The 26,626-nt window shown below is 39.9% G+C and overlaps 2 protein-coding genes and 2 long non-coding RNA genes across 7 annotated transcripts in view; 2 read left to right on the top strand and 2 right to left on the bottom strand.

Annotated features, from left to right (window-relative positions):
• Positions 1-1,225, top strand: part of LOC140940030 (uncharacterized) — a 2,103-nt gene extending 878 nt beyond the window's left edge. Inside the window, exons 2-3 of the long non-coding RNA XR_012166290.1 lie at positions 696-800; positions 1,138-1,225. This is a non-coding gene — a long non-coding RNA (uncharacterized lncRNA). The remainder of the gene's footprint in view (positions 1-695; positions 801-1,137) is intronic.
• LOC140940029 (uncharacterized) overlaps positions 1-6,068 on the bottom strand; it is a 13,143-nt gene extending 7,075 nt beyond the window's left edge. The window contains exons 1-3 of the mRNA XM_073388901.1: positions 5,821-6,068; positions 3,034-3,366; positions 1,973-2,136 (exon numbers count right to left, since the gene is read on the bottom strand). Of these exons, the coding sequence (XP_073245002.1) occupies positions 2,075-2,136; positions 3,034-3,366; positions 5,821-5,842 (417 nt within the window). The 5' untranslated portion in view covers positions 5,843-6,068 and the 3' untranslated portion in view covers positions 1,973-2,074. The remainder of the gene's footprint in view (positions 1-1,972; positions 2,137-3,033; positions 3,367-5,820) is intronic.
• LOC140940028 (uncharacterized) lies at positions 1,629-26,626 on the top strand. Of its 4 annotated transcripts, XM_073388900.1 has the most exons (4): positions 1,699-1,858; positions 13,393-13,614; positions 25,341-25,445; positions 25,996-26,626. In XM_073388900.1, exons 1-4 carry the CDS (start codon positions 1,714-1,716, stop codon positions 26,355-26,357), a joined length of 834 nt encoding a protein of 277 aa, XP_073245001.1. In that variant the 5' UTR covers positions 1,699-1,713; the 3' UTR covers positions 26,358-26,626. The 4 variants fall into 4 exon arrangements, 1 of the variants encoding a protein (XP_073245001.1); XR_012166289.1 differs by lacking the exons at positions 13,393-13,614; positions 25,341-25,445; positions 25,996-26,626 and adding an exon at positions 3,228-3,376 and having other exon boundaries at positions 1,629-1,858; XR_012166287.1 differs by lacking the exons at positions 1,699-1,858; positions 25,341-25,445; positions 25,996-26,626 and adding an exon at positions 12,758-12,882 and having other exon boundaries at positions 13,393-13,871.
• LOC140941340 (uncharacterized) lies at positions 16,243-20,238 on the bottom strand. Its single transcript, XR_012166449.1, has 3 exons — positions 19,717-20,238; positions 17,000-17,332; positions 16,243-16,333 (listed from the first exon to the last, which is right to left on the bottom strand). It is a non-coding gene; the product is annotated as an uncharacterized lncRNA (long non-coding RNA).

The following is a 26,626-nucleotide window of genomic DNA, read 5'->3' as shown; positions in this document are numbered from 1 at the left end:
TATGGTCTTTTAAGTGTCTTTAGAACGCAATTATACAGGCATTTTGGAGAAGCCTGCTGATGACAGAGGATTATGTTTTTGTGGTAGATAAAATTACAAACTAGTTTTTTGTTGTTTTATGTAACGTATTGTTATTTTAGCTGATTAGTTGTATTTGTTTTGTATTTGTTATATAATTAGATTAGAAAGTTTAAAAGTGCGGTAAAGACTCTCAAACAGAAATGACCTTCTTTTAGCAAACCATATCGTTTGCTAATTAATTTATCATTGTTCTAGTTTGAATTGCTACAGCAATGTTACTGTGAGCCATCAATCTGGGACAAAATGAAATGGAACAACAAACACACCCATCCTCTCGAAACAAGGATGGAGCTGCGCGAAGGTGAAAACATGCCATTTTCCCATCCTTCTTTCGTTTCCGGAGTGTGTGTGTGTGTGTGTGTGTGTGTGTGTGTGTGTGTGTGTGTGTGTGGTGTGTGGGGGGGGGGGGGGGGGAGAGGTCTTTATTTTCTGCCTAATTGTCCAAGATTAAAGCATATATTTTTAATTAAGTGCTCAAGTGACTTATCTCATAGGATCTCGCTTGTCGACTGGTTAGGGAACAGATATCGCCATTAATTAATTAAAATTCTGTGTATTTTTTCGGTGAATTCGATGACTTATTTACAATTACAATTTGTTTTTATTTCATTTAGCGGCTTCATGTAAAGATAACGATGTTAATTGCCATCGGTGGATAAATTTCTGTGCAAGTTACCCTAATATCAGAAAGCAGTGTCCATTAACGTGTAAACAATGTCGTAAGTATCATCCTTTTTGAGTGGCCGCGGTCAACTTGGCCGACCCCTTAATTCGCCCATGAGTACAGGCTATAGTGTAATGTGTTGGGGGTATCATTTTTTTTTCTAAACTATGCTAAGCACTGCAAGACAAAGCCTACTGCTTTAGGTGCTAAAAGAGACTTTGCCCATCGAGGAGGAAAAACTACACTCGAGCACTACAAATGCAAGTAATCGGCGGATCAGATCACGTGTAACTTGCACCAGTGAGCACGCCGTTAACGTGCTATTAATGAAGTGAACGGACTAATCATAGTCTGACTAATTATGTGACGTATTATACTCTATTCCTTCACAGAAATACCGCCACCGGTACTGAAGTCTCCATCACTATTTCCTTCGTCGCCATCGTCATCGTCATTGTCATCGTCGTCATCCTCCTCCTCCTCCTCCTCCTCCTCCTCCTCATCATCATCATCATCATCATCATCATCAGTACACATCAACGGGAGATGGAATAATAATCGCACAAAAACAGGTTCCACTGCATCTACAACAAACGCTACAGAAGCAAGTACGCTCATGTCGATGCTGTTATTGTGTAGTTGTTTCTTTGCTCGTTGGTGATAGAGAAGCAAAGATATTGTAATTTACTTAAAATTAGGCCAAGGGCAAGAGGGAACTGGAACTGGAATAGCCATGTGAGCAAGTTCTCTTGGCGATGCTCGACTCGAATCGAGTGTGAGCTATCTCGCAGAATATGTACGAGATAGCTCACGAGCATCATATGATATTTATTAGTATTGCGATCATCATATCTTCAAAATACATGTACAGATATGAATGCAAATAAACGTTCAAGCAAATGTTATTAATTAATTTTAAAAAATAATTAATTAATTTCAAAATTCTGGGTATTTTTAGTGTGAATTCGATGCATTATTTGACAATCAATTTCTTTTTATTTCATTTAGCTGCTTCCTGTAAAGATAACGATGTGAACTGCCATCGGTGGATAAATTTCTGTGCAAGTTACCCTAATGTAAGAAAGCAGTGTCCATTAACGTGTAAACAATGTCGTAAGTATCATGCTTTTTGTTCTGTAGACAGGCCAACCTAACTGTAGATGAAAAGAACTTGTTCCTCGCAGTGAAGCTCACTGAAATCAACAACCCAAGCTGATGAAACGGAACCTTCATTCTCTGTTTTACGCTGAGGCGCATTATTTCCAGTTGAATGCTCTTGTGAAGCTCTGGTTTGAGCAGATGATACTTTTCCTCCTGAGGTCGAAGATTTTATCTCATGATCATGATATGCGTAGTCAGTGTTGGAGTCGACTGCGTTGGTGACTTGGTTCCTGTCAGGATCAAGAAAGGAATAAGGCGAGAGAACAATCAATAACGTTCACAAGAAATCTTGCACTTCCTCTTTTCCGTTATTCCCTCCCTCCCCCTTCCCCTTCCGATGACTGCCACGCAGGCTACTTGGACCCCGAAAGGAAATGATGAGGCCATTAAAAACATCTTCATCTCCATGGCCAGTTTGCTCAGTAATGGAATATCTCCCGGTTCATGTCTGCATAGGTGACTGATAAATTAGAACTGATCACTTCTTCAAGAAATTTCTTGAGTTGGACGTTTACTCCGAGCATGCTAAGAAACAGGTTGCCTTTTTGCTGAATTGACTTATTCGGCGCCTTTTTTATCTACATGTTTTTGCTATATAATCTTAACCCTTTCACTGCCAAATTTAGTTAAAAGCAAATTTCGACCAAATTTCCAAATTTCATTTCGTGAAATTTTGAAAAATAAATGGCACCATGTGCAAGTACAGGCAGAGAGCTTTCATTTGAATGGTCACATCATACGATTTCGTCCACAGACTCAAAAGTTAGAGTCACCTTACAAAACTCTATCAAGAACTCCGGCAGTGAAAGGGTTAAATTCATGTACCTATTTACAGCAATATTGAAAACAAAACAGGCCGTTATATCTTGCATCTCCAGTTTACTTGTACAAAACACGTATAAATGAGCGAGAGAGGAGCAAATGCTGTCAAGGTGAAACGACACGTGGACCTTTATGTCTCGTAGAATTGGCTAAAATCTCAAAATAACTGCTTAACAATGAAGACTGATTTAAAACTGAGAAAAATGAATTAAAGGTAAAGGAGGGGGAGAGGAAAAGCAGGGTGATAACCACGAAGAAAAGAAGAGAGATTTGATGATAAAATAGAAACAAAAGCTAACACCCACCTGAAGGGTTTTTACATGGGCAGAGTCTACGGACGTTGTTATTGTTGGCCGTGTAACAGTCAATAGTACTGGGTATAGCTTTGAATCCAGTGCATCTACCTGCCCATTGCAGATCTTTGGATGGCGGCGAAGCAGATACAAAGTTTGGATGGTCTTTGTAAAAGTAATAATCTGTGTTGTTTTTCGTATCACAGGTAATTCCTAAAGACTTAAATATGGATAAAACAGATGAGTTTGGAAAGCTCTGGCCTGTTCCAGCACATTGAAGACCAAACGAGGCGTAAACTGAGTCACAGCTCTGTTTCCCACATGTCGCCATAAAATACTTGATACCTGTGGAAATACATAACATTCCATGTTTCTCCCGTCAGGAAATATAGTCAGTGAACTGGTTTTTTGGTATCATTTAATTGTGGAATTGTAAAATGAAATCAATGCTGGTCTTTTAAATACAGTTACCCGGGGGATGTGTAAAGTTGACATTGGCACTTGTAATGAGCCGTTAACTACATATGACTTCGCGCAAAGGCAGGAGGCGAGTGCTCTCACCACTGCGCCTCATTAGTATTCAACCAGAATTCAAGCCGTCCTTAGCATCAGTTCATTCTGAAAAGGTTACGGTCTTTCCAATCTTGTTCAGCCTCGTTGCCTCCGGTCCGTTCTTTGTGGACACCATGGTTTTCTCATAGCGCCAATAGCACACTATACATGCATGGCACATAGTACATAGTTTGTACCTTTACTACTGGATACTACATACAGGGGTATCCATGCAACGACCGAATGCTTCCAAATACATCTGAAGTGTCTCAAATGGTTTTCACTATGCTTTAGAGGCCTTTTTTGTTACTTTGAGTTAGAGCTGCAAGCTTTAGGTAGCTTTGATTTTTTGTCTCACGCGAAACTATTACAGTAGCTAGCCGTAATTCTAGTACAAGTTTCTTGGGGAAGTTCTGTCTTAACAGCCAAATTTTCTGGAAACCTTTTAATAATCACAATATCTTGGTGACAAATTGTGAAAAAAAAAATCGTAGCTAGGGTTAGTAGAAAACTCCGAACATCTTAGACGAGCGGAATGGTTATCCAGAAATTTTCTCAAGCTTTTAGGGAAATTTCAGTCTAGGAAATGTGCAGAAAAAAGACGTTGGGTTCCCCCGTTTATACTTCGGTTCCCCCGTTCGCGGCGGGTGTCGTTCTCTTAGTTGTTCGATCAATTTAGTAGGTACCTTACCATGCCACAACGTCTACGCCACTGAAAACTTCGCATAAAAAACGACTTGGCGTCCTCTGAAACTTTTTCACCCTTACACTAAGTCAAGTCACCCAGTTACTGCTTGAAATTAGGGAAGTTAGGTTGGAACTAAAGAAAGGGTACAGCCTCCGAGTTCAGAAAGAGAGAGTAAAATTTATCGCCTTGCGTTCCCATTCCAAGTCAACTCAAAATTTGGTCATTTCACGTCAAAGTTGTGCAAGGATGGCAAAACATGTACAACAAAGCGTGATGTACTTACAAAACTACTGTTTTGCTCACAAAACCTACTGTATTTTAGACGGCTTCCGTTGCCCTTCGCCGTCGTAGTTTCGTAAGGAAATTTGGTCGCGCCCTTACCTGAGGGTTCAGCAAAAGAAGACTGGTACAAAATGAACTCGTGAGCCCTATATGTGGTGCTCTCTCCCAACCTTTACAACCACTTGTTTTTCTTCCTTATTCATGCCAAGAGCAAAGGCAGTATATTCTGCTTAAAGACCCCAGGGAAGGAGGGGTACTCCCTATAATTGCCTATACGGGGAGGCTCCGCCCGAAATGGGCAACTTTTTCAGGCTTCAGGTACATGAAAGGATAGCCGGGGATTTCACCACTTGAGGTATATGAAAAAGTAAGAAAATCTGAGATTTCTGTAGTAAAAAGGCTTTAAAGGGCTAACAAATGCATTTTATCGCCGTGAAAAAGTCGAGGAAACGTTTTTGTTATTGGGTCTATTCATTAATATTTCAAAGACAGTGAATTACAGCAGTTAAAAGGGATGGAAAGTACTAAAATATAGGTATGTGAAAGGAGTACCATTTTTCAATAGAAGTTATACGAAAGGGGCACCTTTTCTCTCAACAAAATATGGTGTATAATGAGGGTAAGGGCTTGTACCTCGGGGCTCAGCCTCCGTTGAGTACCCCTTCTCGGCTGTTTACTGGTCCAGCCGTGAATCCAACCAGAAAAGTTCGTTCTACGTGACAATTAATAACGATGCGTGATTCGGGATAAAATACAATGAAAACCAAACTGAAGAATAAAGTCAGTGATCCAGGACTTAAAGTCACTTACCATTTTTACTCATTGTATGTAAGTGCCCTAGCAGTGACGTTTACGGCTCATACCAGGCGTCTAAATAACTAGCACTATCGATCATATCTCATGATCATTTTGTTTTGTTAATCAAGTTTTAATGTTCATTGCGACTCAACCTATAACCTTTTAGACGTAATCGAAACCGCTTTTGTGTAAGAAATCATGTTGAGACTTGCCCTGCTTGACAACGTAAACTCTTTTCGAGACAGCTCTCCAAAAGTTCTCGAAAGTTTCATTTATTTTGAAAAAGGAAAGAAGATGAAAGAGAATGACGTCTCTAACTAGCGGATTAAACGTAAGTGAGATCACTTTCGTAGTTAAAACCTCTAGTGATGAAAGTCGTTAGATAATTCTTTGTTAAACTACGTCCGAGGCGTTTAAAGACATTAAAACACTGTATTGTTTCCCTATTTCTTTGACTTGTGTTATCGCAGTCCGCCTACCTGCAACACTTGCCCATATCATCTGGTCGCGAAGGTCGTTGAAATCAAGGCAAGAAATGCTACCCTTGCAGACATGATTACTCCAACACAATGTAAACTGATTGACACCGATGGATCAAAACCAAGAGAGCTTACATTCAGCTGTAACATCGACTATGTTTTTCTTAGATTGGGGTGGTCTTTCACGTGCTGAGTTAATGATGATAAGCTCTATCATGGAGTAAGTACAAATATGACCACGATCAAGATTCTCGATTTTTGTTTGACGTTGATGATGTGGTTTAAACAGCTCAATTGTATCCTCGACAACATACGAGGAAGAGTTCTAATTGGCCAGTGAAACAACGCCTATTTCGGTTGGCATGGTGAATATATACTGGACTAATTGCCCTCAGGCAAAATATTCTGTGACTTTGTGAGTAAAAATGACACATTGTTTATAATAACGGAGAAACTACGGAGAATACAGTGGCCTCTTTTGACCTTCTCTTCCGGCTTTTCACCGCTTGGATGTTAGCTAGACACGTCCCAACAGCAGGGAGCGATGAGAGGCAACTGTATTTGTAAGCTTAACTGCCTTTTGCATTTACCCTGAATCCACGTAGCCAAAGATTCAAACAGTGAGGTCTCAAGGCAAAACAGTACTAAAGAAGCTGAAAATTCTAGTAGTCGGTTCATTGCCAAGACCAGCTTCTCCTGAGCTCAGACTGAGTAAGTTACCGGCACTGACTTAATACCTCAACTCATGGGGAGGACTCCCTCGAGACCAAGACAAGTGTCCCGCGCTGAATACAGCTATTTCGAGAAAGTCTGTCGGAAAAAATGTACACGCGACAATCCTGAAAGGTAGTATGGATATGATCAATACACTGTTCCTAACAACTGTAGCTGTCGAATCGAACCTGTCACTGTCACTGCACTCGCAAATATACCTCCTGGCCTTGACCTCCCGTGCCATTCTTTCAAATATTCGGAGGAACGATCCTCTCAAAACCATCCACAATACCTTCTGGATTGTCAAGTGCACTCCCTTTTCCGAAAGTCTCTCTCGAAATAACTGTAGATTGGCCTAGGGTTTGTTGAAGGACCAGTAATTATTTATCGCCTAGGGCGGCGGAGGATTTTAGGGGGGGTCACTTGATTTTTATGAGAACAAAAAGCGGGATCAGTCGTAACTGAGAACGGAAGGATTCAGAGGGGAGACCATTTAAATTTGCTTGAAAAATGAAGACATGGGGGGGGGGAAGGGAATCACGAAAGTCATCAAAAGTTATTAGGGGGGATCACTTCAGTGAAGTAACATTCAAATGGGGATCGGCTAAATTTCACCTTGTTCAGCCCGTAAATCATGAAATCAAATCTCGCCAAAATGGCTTGTTATAAAACTCTTTATAAATCGCAAGTTCAAATCTTGCCAAAACGTCAGAAAAAATGACTTCTTTGTAAGACTAAAAACAATTATAATGATTCTAGTTGCGACAAAAAACATAACCTACAGCACCAGGAAAAGTTATGAATGCATTGACTGAAGTAGCTATGGCAACAGCTCAGCTACTTGTGTTAGTATACGGCTGACCGACTGACCTCTTTTGGGAATAATTTTAACCACAAATGGGACTTGTGGTCTTGGCAATGAATTCCCAAACGAATGAATTCACAGAAAGGTTTTTCTCTGATCTCTTGCGCTCTTGCTCAGAGTGAGATTCGGTGGATACAGTTTTTTGATAAGTTTCGTTGCGTGCCTCGTAACCTGCGATTAGGTGTTTTCTTTTCTTTTTTCAGAACAAAAGGGAAGAAGGATACCCTGCGAGCAGTGGTTTCTCCAGGCCGGACGCTACGTCCGTCTTGGAGAAACCACTGCTCGCAGGATAGAAGAAGGATAGCCTGATCGCAGGATACGTGCCTCCTGTCTTCAATTGCCTATATGCTTAACGTGGGTACGGTTTTGTTCTGCGGTCAGCGCAATCATCGTTTTCGCTCCGAGCTTTCCTGTGCTCCCAAGCTGGTCTCGCCCGTCATTTGCGGGCAGGCCTCGTACTGAGTTCCCCGTAAACGCTCTTGCAACTCACCCTTCCTGTAATTTCAGCCCTGAAGTCCTTTCTTGATTTTATCTTCTCGCGTTAAGAGAAAAGTCCACTTTGTTATAATAGATCTTTCAAAAGTGCGACGTTCAGTTCTGAAAACACATTTATTCATTCCTACAGGCATTGCCCAGACTCGCTTTCAAACCATGCAGCTCCCTTAGTACCAAGAAAACGTTTTGAGTCACTAATCTCGATGAGTCCCTTCTTGTTGTTGCGCATGTGCATTATGTTAAAGGATGGTTGTCCTGCATTACGTTCGGTCGTGCTTCCAGTTTTATAGGCGTACATTTCCTTTTATAATGTTTCTTTACCCAGAACAAAAACCTCCCCTGCAAGTGTTTCACATATCATAATAAGAGAGAGTGTAGTGGAATGTTATAAACCAATCCATTTTTAATTTGTGGCACATTATCGCTAATCCGAGATAAGAAGGAGTTGAACAATTTGTTTATTTAACTTATTTCTTTGTGAAAGATGTAAAAAGTTTTTTTTTCCTTTGGGCTTATTAGGCCTATAGGGCCGGACAAATCATGAAATTATTAGCCTACATTCCATGGTGACAAGCAACAGTAACAATGAAGCATAACTAAAAAGCTTTGGCATCTGAAATAAAAGAAGTGACATTAGTTTCGGCAGATCTACCAAGTTTATCTAGATCAGTAAAATCTGAGGATTAAAATGAAAAATCTGGCAAATAACAACAATCTGCCGGTCGGGGTAGACACTATATGATGGGTTATTTATTGCATAGATTACTATCCCTATATCAGTGAGATGACATGACATAAATATGACCTCAATTGCGTAATATGTGGGTAACAGTTCGATGCCAACCAGTCTAAAAATTTATCACTAGTTCTATCAGTTTCCCAAGATTGGTAATGCATTGTTTCTTAATAAAATTCAGAAAGTGCTTGAAAGTTTTGTTTACTTTTTATTAGTTGAGTACTAAAACGATGCTGGACATAAAAGACACATAAAACATCTATGACTCTTGTATCTTAAGATCAAGTAACGACAGAATCCTTCAAATAATAAAAAAATCTTGTGTATTTGACACTTGATTGGAGCTTACTCAGTAAAGCATGTCTTAAAATCAGCCTTTTATGATCTGAGGGGAAGAGAGCTGGAAGAGGCAAAATTTTCAAACACCTCTGGCTAAGATCATAACATAAAGCATGAATGAAAGCTAGCATTAAAGACAATTTTAAGATAACTGAGCGAATCCTCGCGCGCTGATTGGTCGAGAGCTAGGTCTATGAGATTTTAGACCATGGAATGACGTAACATGTCACGCAGTGCCGGTTGTTTTGAGTTTTCGAAAAATAAATGTTATTGTAAAAAAAAAATTCGACCACAATTTTCCATGGTGTACACTCTTATAGACCATAGAAATGACGTCATAAAATGTTCAAAACTTTGCAGTAAAACCACTCGCCTGCTGCTGGTGGTTCCACTTGAGTTTTAAACATTTTATGACGTCATTTCTATGGTTTATGAGAGTGTAGACCATGGAAAATTGTGGTCGATTTGTTAATTTCCTGTGTATCATTTTCCTGTGTATCATTTCCACAGTATACAAGTGTTCACGTGCCAGACCGATGAGTATTCATAAACAGTGTGGTCACGTAACAGCATGTTCCATAGCAACGTCAAAACTTAATTGTTTATTTTACAACCCGATATAAATGCATAGTGGCCAATTCTAATTCAATGCTTTGTCAATGACATGAAGTATCAACTTTGAAGGTTTAATAAGACAAATAGTTTAACGTACACATCTGAGAACTCCATGGAGGTTTTGAATGTTGTCTTCTTTGCACTGTCCTTTTGGTCGGTCGTCATCTGCAGCGTGTGTTCAGGTACGTTTCTGTTTCTCTTTACTTATTTGCATCACAGAATGGAACATTGCAGCCATTGCATTGTCTCAATACAGAGAAAATTAGTTCAGTGCAACCTTGTAGATGCTATCTTCAGACGGGAGAAGTGGATTTTCATTCTATGCATTTCTTGAGGGGCCTCAAGAGTAGAACTTCTTTATAATTAACACATTTTAAGTGGATTCTAAGACCATAAGGCCCATGCATATGACATCTACTATAGGTTCTAGATACAGCTGTTTCGAGAAAGGTTGTTGGGAAAAGTGCACGCGACAGTCCTGAAAGGCATTGTGGGTGGTTTTGAGTTCTCTTTTTTTCAAAGAAATTTGAAAGAATTGGTACGAAAGGCCATGGGAATGTGTTTGCGAGTGCTAAAGGAAAGCAACAGAAGTAGGTTCGACAGCTACAGTCGTCAGGGACAGTGTATTGATCATATCCCATATTACCTTTCGGGATTGTCGCGTGCACATTTTTTGCGACAACCTTTCTCGAAATAGCTGTATCCAGTAGAGCATCATAAAATAGTAAGTGGAAGGAAAGAATATCATGCCTAACAACTGTCTCTGTTCCAATTGACCACTCCATAAAATACCACAACATACCATAATGCTCTTTGTTTGTCACCCCAAAATTTTGCGTAAGCATTGTCTTCAGTTTCTCTTGGGAGTTAAAATGGTCCCAAGAGAAACTGAAAACAATGCTTACGGAAAATTTTGGGGTGACAAACAAAGAGCATTATGGTATGTTATGGTATTTTCTGGAGTGGTCAATTCATCAAGCGTGCAATAACAGTAAGATGTATCCCTGTGCCAATTTACGCGTGCAATACTTAATAATGCTAACCAAGAGACTATAAAGGGGACAGAGAGGGCATCCCCCACTCCCTATTCCATAGGTAATTCGTCTCGAGTTATTTTTAGAATCGGGATAAAGTTACCTCGCGCGAGGCGTGGATGTTTCGTGGAGGTTTCGCATGACCAAACGCCGTGCAAAACATGTCGGGCGAGAGGCACTGAAAGCGTAAAAAGATCGAGAGCATTCCTGAATATTGAAGCGAAATGAATCGGCGCTCACCTGGGTAAAAGGAATCGCTGGACTCTTTGACAACCCGTGAAATCAGTTTAACTCGAAGTTGTCGTAACCTCAGTGCTTTAATAAAATGAGAAATTTCGCCGGTCTATTGAAACCGGTCGTTTGTACAATTTAGGGAGTTTAAGATCCAACGACGCGGACGACAACTAGAACGTCAAAAAAACAATAGGTTTAATTAGCAAAACAACAACTTCGCACGTGCAACACACTTTTTTGTTCATTTCTTTCCCGTTTTTGCACGACTACGACGTGAAAATGCCTAATTTCGCGTTTTATGGAGGACGTAAATAAGCAACGACGAAATTTTATTTCTCTTTCTGAGCTTGAATATGGTCCCTTGAAATTCAGCTTTAGGAGGGTTCGCCTAAAATTGACAAAGTAAGTGGGTAGGAATAATCGCTATAAAGACTGAAAAAAATAAACATCAAACCAGAAATTGCTCTTTTCAAATTGTAAATTATAAATGATCCTGAGAGAATATTCTGTGTGTTAAGGATTTCCCTGCTCTACTGTTAGCTCTATACAAGAGAGGAAGGGCGATTCTTTTAATTTCGGTTTCGCTGACACAGCTTTGGCAGAAATCTCGCTGTAGTCGTTTTCGTCGACAAAAGGAATAGCAAAATCGCTCTCCGCGTCTTCCCCCATTTTGTTCTGCGTCATTTCGTGAAGGACGCGTGGCTCTCAGTGTGGGTCATCCACGCGGAACACATTCGCGCTATGTGATTGGCTGTTGTCTCATCCTTCTTGAGATCTGTGGTGTTAAAAATAACTCGAGACGAACTACCTATGGAATAGGGTGTATATGGGGGATGCCCTCTCTGTCCCCTTTATAGTCTCTTGTGCTAACACAAAAGGGACATAATTAAACAATATTTTCTATAACTGGTTTAAAAATACAATCCTTAAAAAAGTCAACACGTCATGAGAATCCTCTCTCTTTCAATTCAAGAAAAAACTTTGAGTTAAGAACTTTACGGGCACCTTATGGCATCGCAACTTGAATGCATTTATGCCGGCCTTTGAATTTATTTTTGTTCTGTTTTTTTTTGTCTTTTGTTTAGAAAAGAGTTTCTTTTCCTCTTAATTTTTCTTTATCTTTTTTAAAATCTAACCCTTAGAAATTTGGACGACACATTGTAGTCACATACATCGAATTTTGCCATAAAATCCCCGTTATTTATTACTTTGTATGGAGGGTAAAATTCATGGTCTTTCAAGTGTCTTTAGAACGCAATTATAAAGACATTTTGGAGCAGCCTGCTGATGACAGGGCATTATGTTTTTGTAACAGATAAAATTACAAACCAGGTTTTTGTTTTTTTGTATAATATATTGTTATTTTAGCTGATTAGATGGATTTGCTTTGTGTTTGTTATATAACAAGAATCACTTCGTGAATTTTACCGGGGCCACTTTTGTCTTGGCAACCCACGTGGAAGGGTCGTTTTCATCAACAAGTTTGTAGGGCGACATGAAAATCTTTTTTATTGCAAATATTCTTTAGAGATGAAAACAAGGTGTAATGAATAATGTCAACTCCCAATCCTAGGCTGTCAAGTTACGCAGTTTTTCTCACGTGTTCAGATCGATTACATAATAATAAGATATTTCTTAGCAACAAGAATCCAAAGTAGCTGAGAATACCAAGGAGAAAAACGTACAAATTGTACATCAATCATCATCAGGGAGTTCTTAATTCTCTGCCTAATTGTCCAAGATTATAGCATTTATTTTTTACATTGAGTGATCCCGTGACTTATCTCATAGGATCTCGCTTGTCGACTGGTTGGGGAACAGATATCGCCATTAGATCCCAATTTTTAATTAATTAAAATTCTGGGTATTTTTTCAGTGAACTCGATGTATTATTTACAATTACAATTTGTTTTTATTTCATTTAGCGGCTTCCTGTAAAGATAACGATGTGAATTGCCATCGGTACATAAATTTCTGTGCAAGTTACCCTAATATAAGAAAACAGTGTCCATTAACGTGTAAACAATGTCGTAAGTATCATCCTTTTTTTCTGTAGACAGGCTAATCTAATTGTAGATGAAAAGAACTTGTTCCTCGCAGCTAGTGAAGCTCACTAAAATCAACAACCTAAGCTGTTGAAACGGAACCTGAAAAGAAAACACGCTCGAGAGGTTTGAAAAACCGTCAATATAAACTAGTTGGCCTACGTACAGCCACCTCCTCCTCTAAAACGTAACACATAAGAAATAACACAAAATATCACAGAAAAAGAGGTGGCCGCGGTCAACTTGGCCGACCCCTAAATTCGCCCATGAGTCCGGGCTATAGTGTAGTGTGCTGGGGGTATCATCTTTTTTCTAAATCTAAGCACTGTAAGACAAAGCCTACTGCTTTAGGTGCTAAAAGAGACTTTGCCCATCGAGGAGAAAAAACTACACTCGAGCACTACAAATGCTAGTAATCGGCGCATCAGATCACGTGTAACTTGCACTAGTGAGTCTGACTAATAAAGTTACGTATTATACTCTATTTCTTTACAGAAATTCCGCCACCAACACCGACGTCTCCATCACTATTTCCTTCGTTATCATCATCATCATCATCATCATCCTCAGTACTATCTACGGGTTCATCGTACAGTTTTGCCCCAACGCGAACTACCAAGTTCTTAAATCCAAGTACTCCTGACATCAACGGGAGATGGAATAATAATCGCACAAAAACAGGTTCCACTGCATCTACAACAAACGCTACAGAAGCAAGTACGCTGATGTCGATGCTATTATGGTGTAGTTATTTCTTATCTCGTTGGTGATAAAGAAGCAAAGATATTGTAATTTACTTAAAATTAGGCCAAGGGCAAGAGGGAATCAGGATGAGGATTTTCATAAAAAAGCAGCTGGAATAGCCATGTGAGCAAGTTCTCTTGGCGATTTCCGACTCGGTTCGAGTGTGAGCTATCTCGCAGAATATGTGCGAAACCTTGCATTTAGCATCATATGATGTTTTTTAGTATTGGGATCACCGTATCTTCAAAACACATGTACAGATATGAATGTAAATAAACGGTCAAGCCAAATGTTATTAATCAATTTAAAAAAATAATTAATTATATTCAAAATTCTGGGTATTTTTAGTACATGTGAATTCACTGCATTATTTAACAATTAAACAATTTGTTTTTATTTCATTTAGCGGCTTCCTGTAAAGATAACGATGTGAATTGCCATCGGTACATAAATTTCTGTGCAAGTTACCCTAATATAAGAAAACAGTGTCCATTAACGTGTAAACAATGTCGTAAGTATCATCCTTTTTTTCTGTAGACAGGCTAATCTAATTGTAGATGAAAAGAACTTGTTCCTCGCAGTGAAGCTCACTGAAATCAACAACCTTAGCTGTTGAAACGGAACCTGAAAAAAAAGCACGCTCGAGAGGTTTAAAAAGCCGCCAATATAAACTAGTTAGCAAACTAGGTTGAGTTTGATCGTCCGGGTGAAAGTAGTCCTGAATAGGACTGTTGTTGACAGTGACTGGCGTTTCGACAACCTGTGCGGTAGTCATCTTCAGGGTCAAAGTGAGTTGTATCACGTCAGTTGATGGTATTATACTCTGGTTATTGATCTGATTGGTCAATTACGTCGCGATGTTATTGGTAGTCTGTCTGTTAAGCAGTGATGTTATTGGCCATGAAGACTTGTAATCCCTAATTGGTACGTTTCGATCCGTCTATTGTCACAGTTAAATAGTCGTCTATTGTTAGTCAAATTGTCAGTTCTCCAGTCGTTCTCTCGTAGTTAGTTTTGCTTGATCTCGTCCATAAGTCGTTTGTACGGCCCTGGTAACTGTTGGCTACGATTCAGTGGCGTTTGTTCTAAGTTTGTAAACCAGCTTTCTAAAGTAAGACGTTGATAGTAGTCTGTAGAATACGTTATACATGTCGCAGAGTCACAGTCAATTTGATGTTTCGTCTTTAAATGGTGCTCAGCAATGCGATTGTTGACGTCACCATTCCTCGTCACCATTCCTCGTTTCACCAATGTAAGAAGCCTGGCAGTCGCAGCATTTGATCTTATATACTGCTCTCTGTCTGTCCTCCGGTTTGTCTTTGTCCTTGACATTAGTAAGCAGTCGCCGTAGTAAAGTGGTTATCGGTTTGTGTGCAACACGTATATTGTAACTCAAATATACGTGCGATAGTTTCAGAGGTGCCTCTGATATACGGTATATTCGCTGTCGTAACAGGGCCAGAGTTGGTCTGAGTGTTGTAATCAGTGTTACTGTGAGCGTTCCGTCTAACAAAGTCCGTGTTGTACTTGTTCTTACTAAAAACGTTGTTAATATAATCAATCTCGTCTTGTAGGCTGTCAGGAGAGTCGCAAACTAGTTGCGCTTGTCTCGTCAGAGTTCGGATAGTAGTAGCCTTGTGAGAGGTCGGGTTGTACGAAGACTGGCCTAGTAATCGGTCGGTATGTGTCGGTTTTCTGTAAATAGTCGTTTATAGTTTGTTGTTGTCGCGAGTGACCAAGCAGTCTAGAAAAGGTATCTTACCATTTTCTTCGATCTCCTTGGTGAACTGTATGTCCGCGTTCTGTCTGTTAAGGTGTTCGTGAAAATCGTCGATTCCGTCTTTGTGTACGGCGGTGAATGTGTCGTCAACGTAACGTAACCAAAGAGGTACAGTTCGCGTGTAGGTAGCTTGGGCTTGTTCCTCGATGTTTTGCATGACAATTTCTGCTACAACAACAGCAACTGGAGAGCCCATAGCTGTACCGTGTAACTGTTTGTAGTGTTTGCCGTTGTACTGAAAGTACGTCGAAGTCAAACAGGTAGCGGTAGTTCAACAGTAGAGTTCTTAATAGCGTTCTCAGTACAGTCTAGAGCCAGTTAAAGTGGAATACTGGTGAACAGTGATTTCACGTCAAAGGACACTAGTTTGTGGTCGTCCGGTATCTGCATATATTGTCTTAATGGCGTCAATAAAGTTCTCAGTAGACTTTAGTTTGTGTCTAGATTCGTCAGTCAGCGGTTTCAGTACGTTAGTTAAGTATTTAGACAGTTGGTAGGTTGGGGACCCACAGAAAGAAACTATGGGCCACATAGGTATGTTGGGTTTGTGTAGTGTTGGTAGTCCATACAGCTTGGGTGACTGCGGAACACTACACCTCAGTCTGTTGTAAACTAGTTAGCCTACGTACAGCCACCTCCTCCCCTCAAACATAACACACAAGAAATAATACAAAAAGTAATACAGGAGCATTTTTGTGCTCAACTATCTCACTGTTTTCTTTTAGTATACTACTATAGTGGTGGATATCCACCACTATTAGATTCTTCTTCATTCTCTGTTTTACGCTGAGGGGCATTATTTCCAGTTGAGCTCTGGTTTGAGCAGATGATACTTTTCCTCCTGAGGTCGAAGATTTTATCTCATGATATGCGTAGTCCGTGCTGGAGTCGACTGCGTTGGTGACTTGGTTCCTGTCAGGATCAAGAAAGGAATAAGGCGAGAGAACAATCAATAACGTTCACAAGAAATCTTGCACTTCCTCTTTTCTCTTATTCCCCCCCTCCCCCTTTCCCTTTCGATAACTGCCACGCAGGCTACTTGGACCCCGAAAGGAACTGATGAGGCCATTAACAGCATCTAGATCTCCATGGCCAGTATGCTCAGTAATTGTATATCTTCCGGTTCATGTCTGCAAGGGTGACTGATAAATTAGAACTGATCAATTTTTTCAAGAAATTTCATGAGTTGGACGTTTACTCCGAACATGCTAACAGTACTAAGAAACAGGTTGCCTTTTTTAATTTGCTGACTTGACTCATTATCTAGTTAAATATTTACAGCAATATTGAAAACAAAACAGGCCGTTATATCTTGCTTCTCCTGTTTACTTGGACAAAACACGTATAAAGGAGCGAGAGAGGAGCCAATGCTGTCAAGGTGAAACAACACGTGGACCTTAATGTCTCGTAGAATTGGCTAAAACCTCAAAATAACTGCTTAACAATGAAGACTGATTCAAAACTGAGAAACAGGAAATTAAAGGCATAGGTGGGGGAGAGGAAAAGCAGGGTGACTGATAACGACGAAGAAAAGAAGAGCGATTTGATCATAAAATAGTAACAAAAGCTAACACCCACCTGAAGGGTTTTTACACGGGCAGAGTCTACGGACGCTGTCATTATTGGCCGTGTAACAGTCAATAGTACTGGGTATAGCTTTGAATCCAGTGCATCTACCTGCTCATTGCAGATCTTTGGATGGCGGCGAAGCAGATATACAGGTTGGTTGGTCTTTGTAAAAGTAATAATCTGTGTCGTTATTCGTATCACAGGTAATTCCTAACGACTCAAATATGGATAAAGCAGATGACTTTGGAAAGCTCTGGCCTGTTCGAGCACATTGAAGACCAAAGGAGGCGCAAACTGAGTCACAGTTCTGTTTCCTACATGTCGCCATAAAATACTTGATACCTGTGGAAGTACAGAAAACACATGGCATGAAATAAAATTCCATGTTTCTCCCTTCAGGAAATACAGTCAGTGAACTGGTTTTTTGGTATGATTTAATTGTGGAATTGTAAAATGAAATCAATACTGGTCTTTTAAATAGAGTTACCCGCGGGACTAAAACTGTGGGTAAAGCTAACGTTGGCACTTGTAATGAGCCGTTAACTACATATGACTTCGACTTCGACTTCTTTGCGGACAACATGGTTTTCTCATAGCGCCAATAGCACACTATACATGAGACAAAGTACATAGTTTGTAACTTTACTACTGGATACTACATACAGGGGCATCCATGCAACGACCGAATGCTTCCAAATATATCTGAAGTGTCTCAAATGGTTTTCACTCTGCTTTAGAGGCCTTTTTTGTGACTTTGAATTAGAGCTGCCGTTTCGTCTCACGCGAAACTGTTAGCTACCAGGATGGATCCGGTCAAAAGTTCGAGGGCAAGAAGTAGCCATACTTCCAGTACAAAATTCTTGGGGAAGTTTTGTCTTAACAGCCAAATTTTCTGGAAACGTTTTAATAATCACAATATCTTGGTGACAAACTGCGAAAAAACAAAAAGAATCGTAGCTCCGGTTAGTAGAAAAACTCCGAACATCTTAGACGAGCGGAATGGTTGTCCAGAATTTTTCAGCCTTTCTCAAGCTTTTAGAGAAATTTCAACCTAGGAAATGTGCGGCAAAAAGACTTTGGGTTTCCCCGTTTATACAATCCCCTTTAGCGATGTCGTTCTCTTAGTGGCTCGCTCAACAGCTATAATTCAGTAGGGACCTTACCATCCCACAACGTCCACGCCACTGAAAACTTCGCTAAAAAAACGACTTGGCGTCCTCTGAAACTTTTTCACCCTTATACCGAGTCACCCAGTAAGAAGACAAGTAAGGTTGGAACTAAAGAAAGGGGACAGCGTCCAAGTTCAGAAAGAGGTAGTAAAATTTATCGCCTTGCCGGTCCCGTTCCAAGTCAACCCAAAATTGGGTCATTTCACGTCATAGTTGTGCAAGGACGGCAAAAATATGTACAAAAAAGCGAGATGCCCTTGCAAAGCTATTGTTTTGCTCATAAAACGGCTACTGTGTTTTAGACGGCTTCCGTTGCCGTCGCCGTCGCCGTCGCCGTCGCCGTCGTAGTTTCGTAACGAAATTTGGGCACGCCCTTACCTGAGGGTTCAACAAAACAAGACTAGTACAAAATGGAGTCGTAAGTCTTATATGAGGTGCTCTCCCCAACCTTCACAACCACCGTTTGTTTCTCTTCTTTGTTCATGCCACGAGCAAAGGCAGCCAGGGAAGGAGGGGTACTCCCCATAATTGCCTATACGGGGAGGCTCCGCCCGAAATGGGCAACTTTTTCAGGCTTCAGGTACGTGAAAGGATAGCCGGGGATTTCACCACTTGAGGTATATGAAAGGGTAAGAAAATCTGAGATTTCTGTAGCAAAAAGGCTTAAAAGAGCTAACAAATGCATTTTATCGCCGTGAAAAAGTCGAAAAATGGTTCTGGTTTTTGGGTCTATACATGTATATTTCAAAGACAGTGAATTACAGCAGTTAAAAGGAATAGAAAGTTCTAAACTACAGGTAATGTGAAAGGAGTACCATTTTTCAATAGAAGTTATACGAAAGGGGTACCTTTTTTCTCAACAAAAAATGGTGTATAAAAGAGTAAGGAGTTGGACCTCGGAGCCCAGCCTCCTTTGAGTACCCCTTCTCGGCCGTGTACTGGTCCAGCCGTGAATCGAACCAGAAAAGTTCGTCCTACGTGACAATTATTAACAATGCGTGATTCGGGATAAAATACCATGAAAACCAAACCGATGAATAAAGTCAGCGATCCAGGACTTGAATGCACTTACCATTTTTACTTGTATGTATAAGTGCCCTATTAGTGCCGTTTACGGTTCATACCAGGCGTCTAAATAAGTAGCACCATCGATCATATCTCATGCTGTTTTGTTTTGTTAATCAAGTTTTAATGTTCATTGGGACTCAACCTATAACCTTTTTGTCTTTGTCGCTATTTTTAAGACGTAATCGAAACCGCGTTTGTGTAAGAAATCATGTTGAGACTTGCCCTGCTTGACAACGAATAATCTTTTCGTGACAGTTCTGCAAAAGCTCTCGAAAGTTTCATTTATTTTTAAAAAGAAAAGAAGATGAAAGAGAATGACGTCTCCAACTAGCGGATTAAACGTAAGTGAGATCACTTCGAAGTTAAAACCTCTCGTGATGAAAGTCGTTAGATGAATTCTTTGTTAAACTACGTCCAAGGCGTTTAAAGACATTAAACCACTGCATTGTTTCCTTATTTCTTTGACTTGTGTTATCGCCGTCCGCCTACCTGCAACACTTGCCCATATGCTGGTCGCGAAGGTCGTGGAAATCAAGGCAAGAAATGCTACCCTTGCAGACATGATTACTCCAACACAATGTAAACTCTATTGACACCGATGGATCAAAACCAAGAGAGCTTACATTCAGCTGTAACATCGACTATGTTTTTCTTAGATTGGCGTGGTCTTTCACGTGCTGAGTTATGATGATAAGTTCTATCATGGAGTAAGTACTTTTTGTTTGACGTTGATGATTTGGTTTAAACAACACAATTGTATGCTCGATAACATACGAGGAAGAGTTCTAATTGGCCAGTGAACGACGCCTATTTTGGTTGGCATGGTGAATATATACTGGACTAACTGCCCTCGGGCAAAATATTCTGTGACTTTGTGGGTAAAACTGATACATTGTTTATAATAACAGAGAAACTACGAAGAATTCAGTGGCCTCTTTTGACCTTCTCTTCCGGCTTTTCACTGCTTAGATGTTAGCTAGACACGTCCCAACAGCAGGGAGCGATGAGAGCGATGTTTTTGAGGTGGTTGTAGGTGGTTGTTGAATTTTTTTAGGTGGTTGTAGATGGTTTTAGGTCGTTCCATGTTTTAGTAACTACGGGCAACTGTATTTGCAAGCTTAACTGCCTTTTGAATTTACCCTGAATCCAAGTAGGTCTTCCTCAGCCAAAGATTCAAACAGTGAGGCCTCAAGGAAAAACAATGCTAAAGAAGCTGAAAATTCCAGTAGTCGGTCCATTGCCAAGACCAGCTTCTCCTGAGCTCAGACTGAGTAAACCGGCACTGACTTAATATCTGAACTCAGGGGACTCCCTCGAGACCAAGACAAGTGTCCCGCACTGAATACAGCTATTTCGAGAAAGGTTGTCGGAAAAAATGTACACGCGACAATCCTGAAAGGTAGAGGGTAGTATGGATATGATCAACACACTGTTCCTAACGACTGTAGCTGTCGTGTCGAACCTACTTTTGTTGCTTTTCTTTATAGCACTCGCAAATATACGTCCTGGCCTTGACCTCTTGTGCCATATGCATTCTTTCAAATATTCGGAGGAACGATGAACTCAAAACCACCCACAATACCTTTCTGGATTGTCAAGTGCAATCTCTTTTCCTACAGCTTCTCGAAATAACTCTAGATTTTCTATGGTTTGTTAAGGGACCGGTCATTATTTATCGCCTGAGGCGAAGAGGAGGGGGGACGCTGGATTTTAGGGGGGATCACTTGATTTTTAGGAGAACAAAAGGGGGGATCAGTCGTAACTGAGAACTCAAAAGTCAAAAGGGGGGATCGCTGAAAACTTTGGAAAGATTCAGAGGGGACCACTCAAATTTGCTTGAAAAATGAAGACATGGGGGGAGGGGAATCACGAAAGTCATCAAAAGTTATTAGTGGGGATCACTTCAGTGAAGTAACATTCAAATGGGGGATCGGCTAAATTTCACCTTGTTCAGCCCCTCCTATTTTAACTTCCCTTCATATTTGCGGGTAAATCATGAAATCAAGTCTCGCCAAAATGGCTTGTTAAAAGACTCTTAGCCTGTGTACAGCCGCCCCTCCCCTCAAAAAAAAAGATTTTTTGATGGAAGGGGCGGTTGTACACAGGCTATAAGACTCTTTATATATGGCAAATTCAAATCTTTCCAAAACGTCAGAAAAAATGACTTCTTTGTTAGACTAAAAACAATTATAATGATTCTAGTTGCGACAAAAAACATGGCAATATGGCAACAGCTCAGCCACTTGTGTTTAGTATACGGCTGACCGGCTGACCGACTGACCTCTTTTGGGAATAATTGTGGTCTTGGCAATGAATTCCCAAACGAATGAATTCCCAGAAAGGTTTTTCTCTGACCTCTTGCGCTCTTGCTCAGAGTGAGATTCCGTGGATACAGTTTTTTGATAAGTTTCGTTGCGTGCCTCGTAACCTGCGATCAGGTATTTTCTTTTCTCTTTTCAAAACAAAAGGGAAGAAGGATATCCCGCGAGCAGTGGTTTCTCCAGGCCGGACGCTACGTCCATCTTGGAGAAACCACTGCTCGCAGGGTAGAAGAAGGATAGCCTGATCGCAGGATACGTGCCTCCTGTCTTCAATTGCCTACACGCTTAACGTGGGTACGGTTTTGGTCTGCGGGCAGCGCAATCATCGTTTTCGCTCCGAGCTTTCATGTGATCTCAAGCTGGTCTCGCCCGTCATTTGCGGGCGGGCTTCGTACTAGTTCCCCGTCACCCCTCTTGCAGCTCACCCTGCCTGTAATTTCAGCCCTGAAGTCCTTTTTTCTTGATTTTACCTTTTCGCGTTTCGTGTAATAATAGATCTTTCAAAAGTGCGACGTTCAGTTCTGAAAACACATTTATTCATTCCTACAGGCATTGTCCAAACTCGCTTTCAAACCATGCAGCTCCCTTAGTAGCAAGAAAACGTTTTGAGTCACTAATCTCGATGAGTCCCTTCTTGTCGTTGCGCATGTGCATTATGTTAAAGGATGGTTGCCCTGCATTACGTTCGGTCGTGCTCCCAGTTTGTAGGCGTACATTTCCTATATAATGTTTCTTTACCCAGAACAAAAACCTCCCCTGCAAGTGTTTCACATATCATAATAAGAGAGAGTGTAGTGGAATGTTATAAACCAATCCATTTTTAATTTGTGGCACATTATCGCTAATCCGAGATAAGAAGGAGTTGAATAATTTCTTTATTTAACGTATTTCTTAGTGAAAGATGCTAAAAAGTTTTTTTTTTCCTTTGGGCTTATCGGGCCTATAGGGCAGGGCAAATCATTAAATTATTAGCCTACATTCCATGGTGACAAGCAACAGTAACAATGAAGAATAACTAAAAAGCTTTGGCATCTGAAATATAAGAAGTGACATTAGTTTCCGCAGATCTACCAAGTTTATCTAGATCAGTAAAATCTGAGGATTAAAATGAAAAATCTGGCAAATAACAACATTCTGCCGGTCGGGGTATGCACTATATGATGGGTATTTTATTGCATAGATTACTATCCCTATATCAGTGAAATGACATAGACATAAATATGACCTCAATTGCGTAATATGTGGGTAACAGTTCAATGCCAACCAGTCTAAAAATTTATCACTAGTTCGATCAGTTTCCCAAGATTGGTAATGCATTGTTTGTTAATGAAATTCAGAAAGTGCTTGAAAGTTTTGTTTACTTTTTATTAGTTGAGTACTAAAACGATGCTGGACATAAAAGACACTTAAAACATCTATGACCCTTGTATTTTAAGATCAAGTAACGACAGAATCCTTCAAATAATAAAAAAATATTGCGTATTTGACACTTGATTGGAGCTTACTCAGTAAAGCATGTCTTAAAATCAGCCTTGGTGCTGAGGGGAAGGGGGCTGGGAGAGGCAAAATTTCCAACCTCCTCTGGCTACGATCATGACATAAGGCATGAATGGAAGCTAGCACTAAATACAATTTTACAATAACTGAGCGAATCCTCGCGCGCTGACTGGTCGAGAGCCATGGCCTATGAGAGTATAGCCCATGGGAATGACGTAACATGTCACGCAGTGCCGGTTGTTTTGTTTTTTGTTTTTCGTAAAAATAAATGTTATTGTAAAAAACAAGTTCGACTTCAATTTTCCATGGTCTACACTCTTATAGACCATAGAAATGACGCCATAAAATGTTCAAAACTTCGCAGTGAAACCACTCGCCTACGACTCAGTGTTCCACTTGAGTTTTGAACATTCTATGACGTCATTTTTATGGTCTATAGGAGTGTAGATCGTGGAAAATTTTGGTCGATTTGTTAATTTCCTGTGTATCATTTGCTCTCTATAAATTCCGCTATTATTTTACGTCATGATAACGAAGTCACAATATACAAGTGTTCACGTACTAGACCGATGAGTATTCATAAACAGTGTGGTGACGTAACATCATGTTCCATAGCAACGTCAAAACTTAATTGTTTATTTTACAACCCGATATAAATGCACAGTGGCCAGTTCCAATTCAATGCTTTGTCAATGACATGAAGTATCATCTTTGAAGGTTTTATAATACAAAGAGTTCAACGCACACATTTGAAGAATCCATGGAGTTTTTGAATGTTGTCTTCTTTGCACTGTCCTTTTGGTCGGTCGTCATCCGTAGCGTGTGTTCAGGTACGTTACTGTTTCTCTTACTTATTTGCATCACAGAATGGAACATTGCAGCCATTGCATTGTCTCAATACAGAGAAAATTAGTTCAGTGCAACCTTGTAGATGCTATCTTCAGACGGGAGAAGTGGATTTTCATTCTATGCATTTCTTGAGAGGCCTCAAGAGTAGAACTTCTTTATAATTAACACATTTTAAGTGGATTCTAAGACCATAAGGCCCATGCATATGACATCTACTTAAAGGTTCTAGAAATCCAGTAGAGCATAAAATAGTAAGTAGAAAGAAAGAATATCATGCCTAACAACTGTCTCTGTTCCAATTCATGAAGCGTGCAATATAATAAGACGTATCACTAGCACTGTGCCAATTTAAGCGTGCATTACTTACAATAATGCTAACACAAAAGGCACATGATAAAACAATATTTTCTGTAACTGATTTAAAAATACAATCCTTGAAAAAGTCTACCCGTCTTGAGAATCTTTTCTCTTTCAATTCGAGAAAAAACCCTGAGATAAGAACTTTACGAGCACCTTAGGGTAGGGCACCTTGTATGCATTTCAGCCGGTCCTTTGGATTTATTTTTGTTCTGTTTTGTTGGCTTAAAAAAAGACTTCTTTTGCTTTTAATTTTTCTTTATCTTTGTTAAAATCTAACCCTTAGAAATTTGGACGACATATTGTAGTCACATACATCGAATTTTGCCTTAAAATTCCCGTTATTTATTACTTTGTCCTAGTAAATAGGATAACGTAAATTTAAATTTAAATGATTTTTTGGGTATAGAGGGTAAAATCCATGATCTTTCAAGTGTCTTTAGAAGGCAATTATCAAACAATTTTGGAGCAACCGGCTGATGACAAGGGATTATGTTTTTGTGGTAGATAAAATAACAAACCGGTTTTTTGTTGTTTTTCATGATGTATTGTTATTTTAGCTGATTAGATGGATTTGTTTTGTGTTTGTTATATAATTAGATTAGAAAGTTTAAAAGTACGGTAAAGACCTTAAAAGGCAGAAATGACATTTTTTTAACAAACCATATCGTTCTTTTAAAATTCATCATTGTTGTAGTTTGAATTGCTACAGCAATGTTACTGTTAGTCTCCTTCGCAGACGTTATTAGGGTCGTCACGCTGCGGAGCGTTGCGTGACGACCCTAATAACGGCTGCAAAGGACGCTATGTTACTGTGAGCCAAAATGAAATGGAACAACCAACACCCCCATCTTCTCGAAACAAGGATGGAACTGCGCGAAGGTCAAAACGCGCCATTTTCCAATCCTTCCTTTTTTTTCCGGAGAGCATTTATTTTCACATTAAGTGATCACGTGACTTATCTCATAGGATCTCGCTTGTCGACTAGTTAGGGAACAGATATCGCCAATAATTATTTAAAATTCTGGTTATTTTTTCGGTAAATTCGATGCATTATTTACAATTACAATTTCTTTTTATTTCATTTAGCGGCTTCCTGTAAAGATAACAATGTGAATTGCCATCGGTGGATAAATTTCTGTGCAAGTTACCCTAATACAAGAAAGCAGTGTCCATTAACGTGTAAACAATGTGGTAAGTATCATGCTTTTTGTTCTGTAAACAGGCCAACCTAACTGTAGATGAAAAGAACTTGTTCCTCGCAGTGAAGCTCACTGAAATCAACAACCTAAGCTGTTGAAACGAAACCTGAAAAAAAGCACGCTCGAGAGGTTTAAAAAACCGCCAATATAAACTAGTTAGCCTACGTACAGCCACCTCCTCCCCTCAAACATAATACACAACAAATAAAACAAAAAATAATACAAAATACAACAGAAAAAGGGGTGGCCGAGGTCAACTTAACCGACTGCTAAATTCGCCTTATGAGTTCAGGCTATAGTGTAATGTGCTGGGGGTATCATCTTTTTTCTAAATCTAAGCATTGCAAGACAAAGCCTACTGCTTTAGGTGCTAAAAGATACTTTGCCCATCGAGGAGAAAAAACTACACTCGAGCACTACAAATACAAGTAATCGGCGAATCAGATCACGTGTAACTTGCACCGGTGAGCTCGCCGTTAAAGTGAACGGACTAATCATAGTCTGACTAATAAAGTGACGTATTATACTCTATTTCTTTACAGAAATTCCGCCCACAATGCCGACGTCTCCATCACTATTTCCTTCTTCATCGCCGTGGTCACCACCACCAACGCCAACGCCATCATCATCATCATCATCATTGTCGTCATCGTCATCATCATCATTATTATTATCATCATTATCAACATCATCATCATCTTCAGTGCTATCTGCGGGTTCATCGTACAGTTTTGCCCCAACGCGAACTACCACGTTCTTAAATCCAAGTACTCCTGACATCAACGGCACATGGAATAATAATCGCACAAAAACAGGTTCCACTGCATCTACAACAAACGCTACAGAAGCAAGTACGCTGATGTCGATGCTATTATGGTGTAGTTATTTCTTATCTTGTTGGTGATAAAGAAGCAAAGATATTGTAATTTACTTAAAAGTAGGCCAAGGGCAAGAGGGAATCAGGATGAGGATTTTCATTAACAAGTAGCTGGAATAGCCATGTGAGCAAGTTCTCTTGGCGATGTTCGACTCGGTTCGAGTGTGAGCTATCTCGCAGAATATGTGCAAAACCTTGCACTTAGTGTCATATGATGTTCTTAGTATTCGGATCACCATATCTTCAAAATACATGTACAGATATGAATGTAAATAAAAGTTCACGCGAAATGTTAA

Source organism: Porites lutea, chromosome 6 (genome assembly GCF_958299795.1).
Source record: "Porites lutea chromosome 6, jaPorLute2.1, whole genome shotgun sequence".
Classification (NCBI taxonomy): Eukaryota; Metazoa; Cnidaria; class Anthozoa; order Scleractinia; family Poritidae; genus Porites; species Porites lutea.
This window is presented reverse-complemented; position numbering and strand designations above follow the sequence as displayed.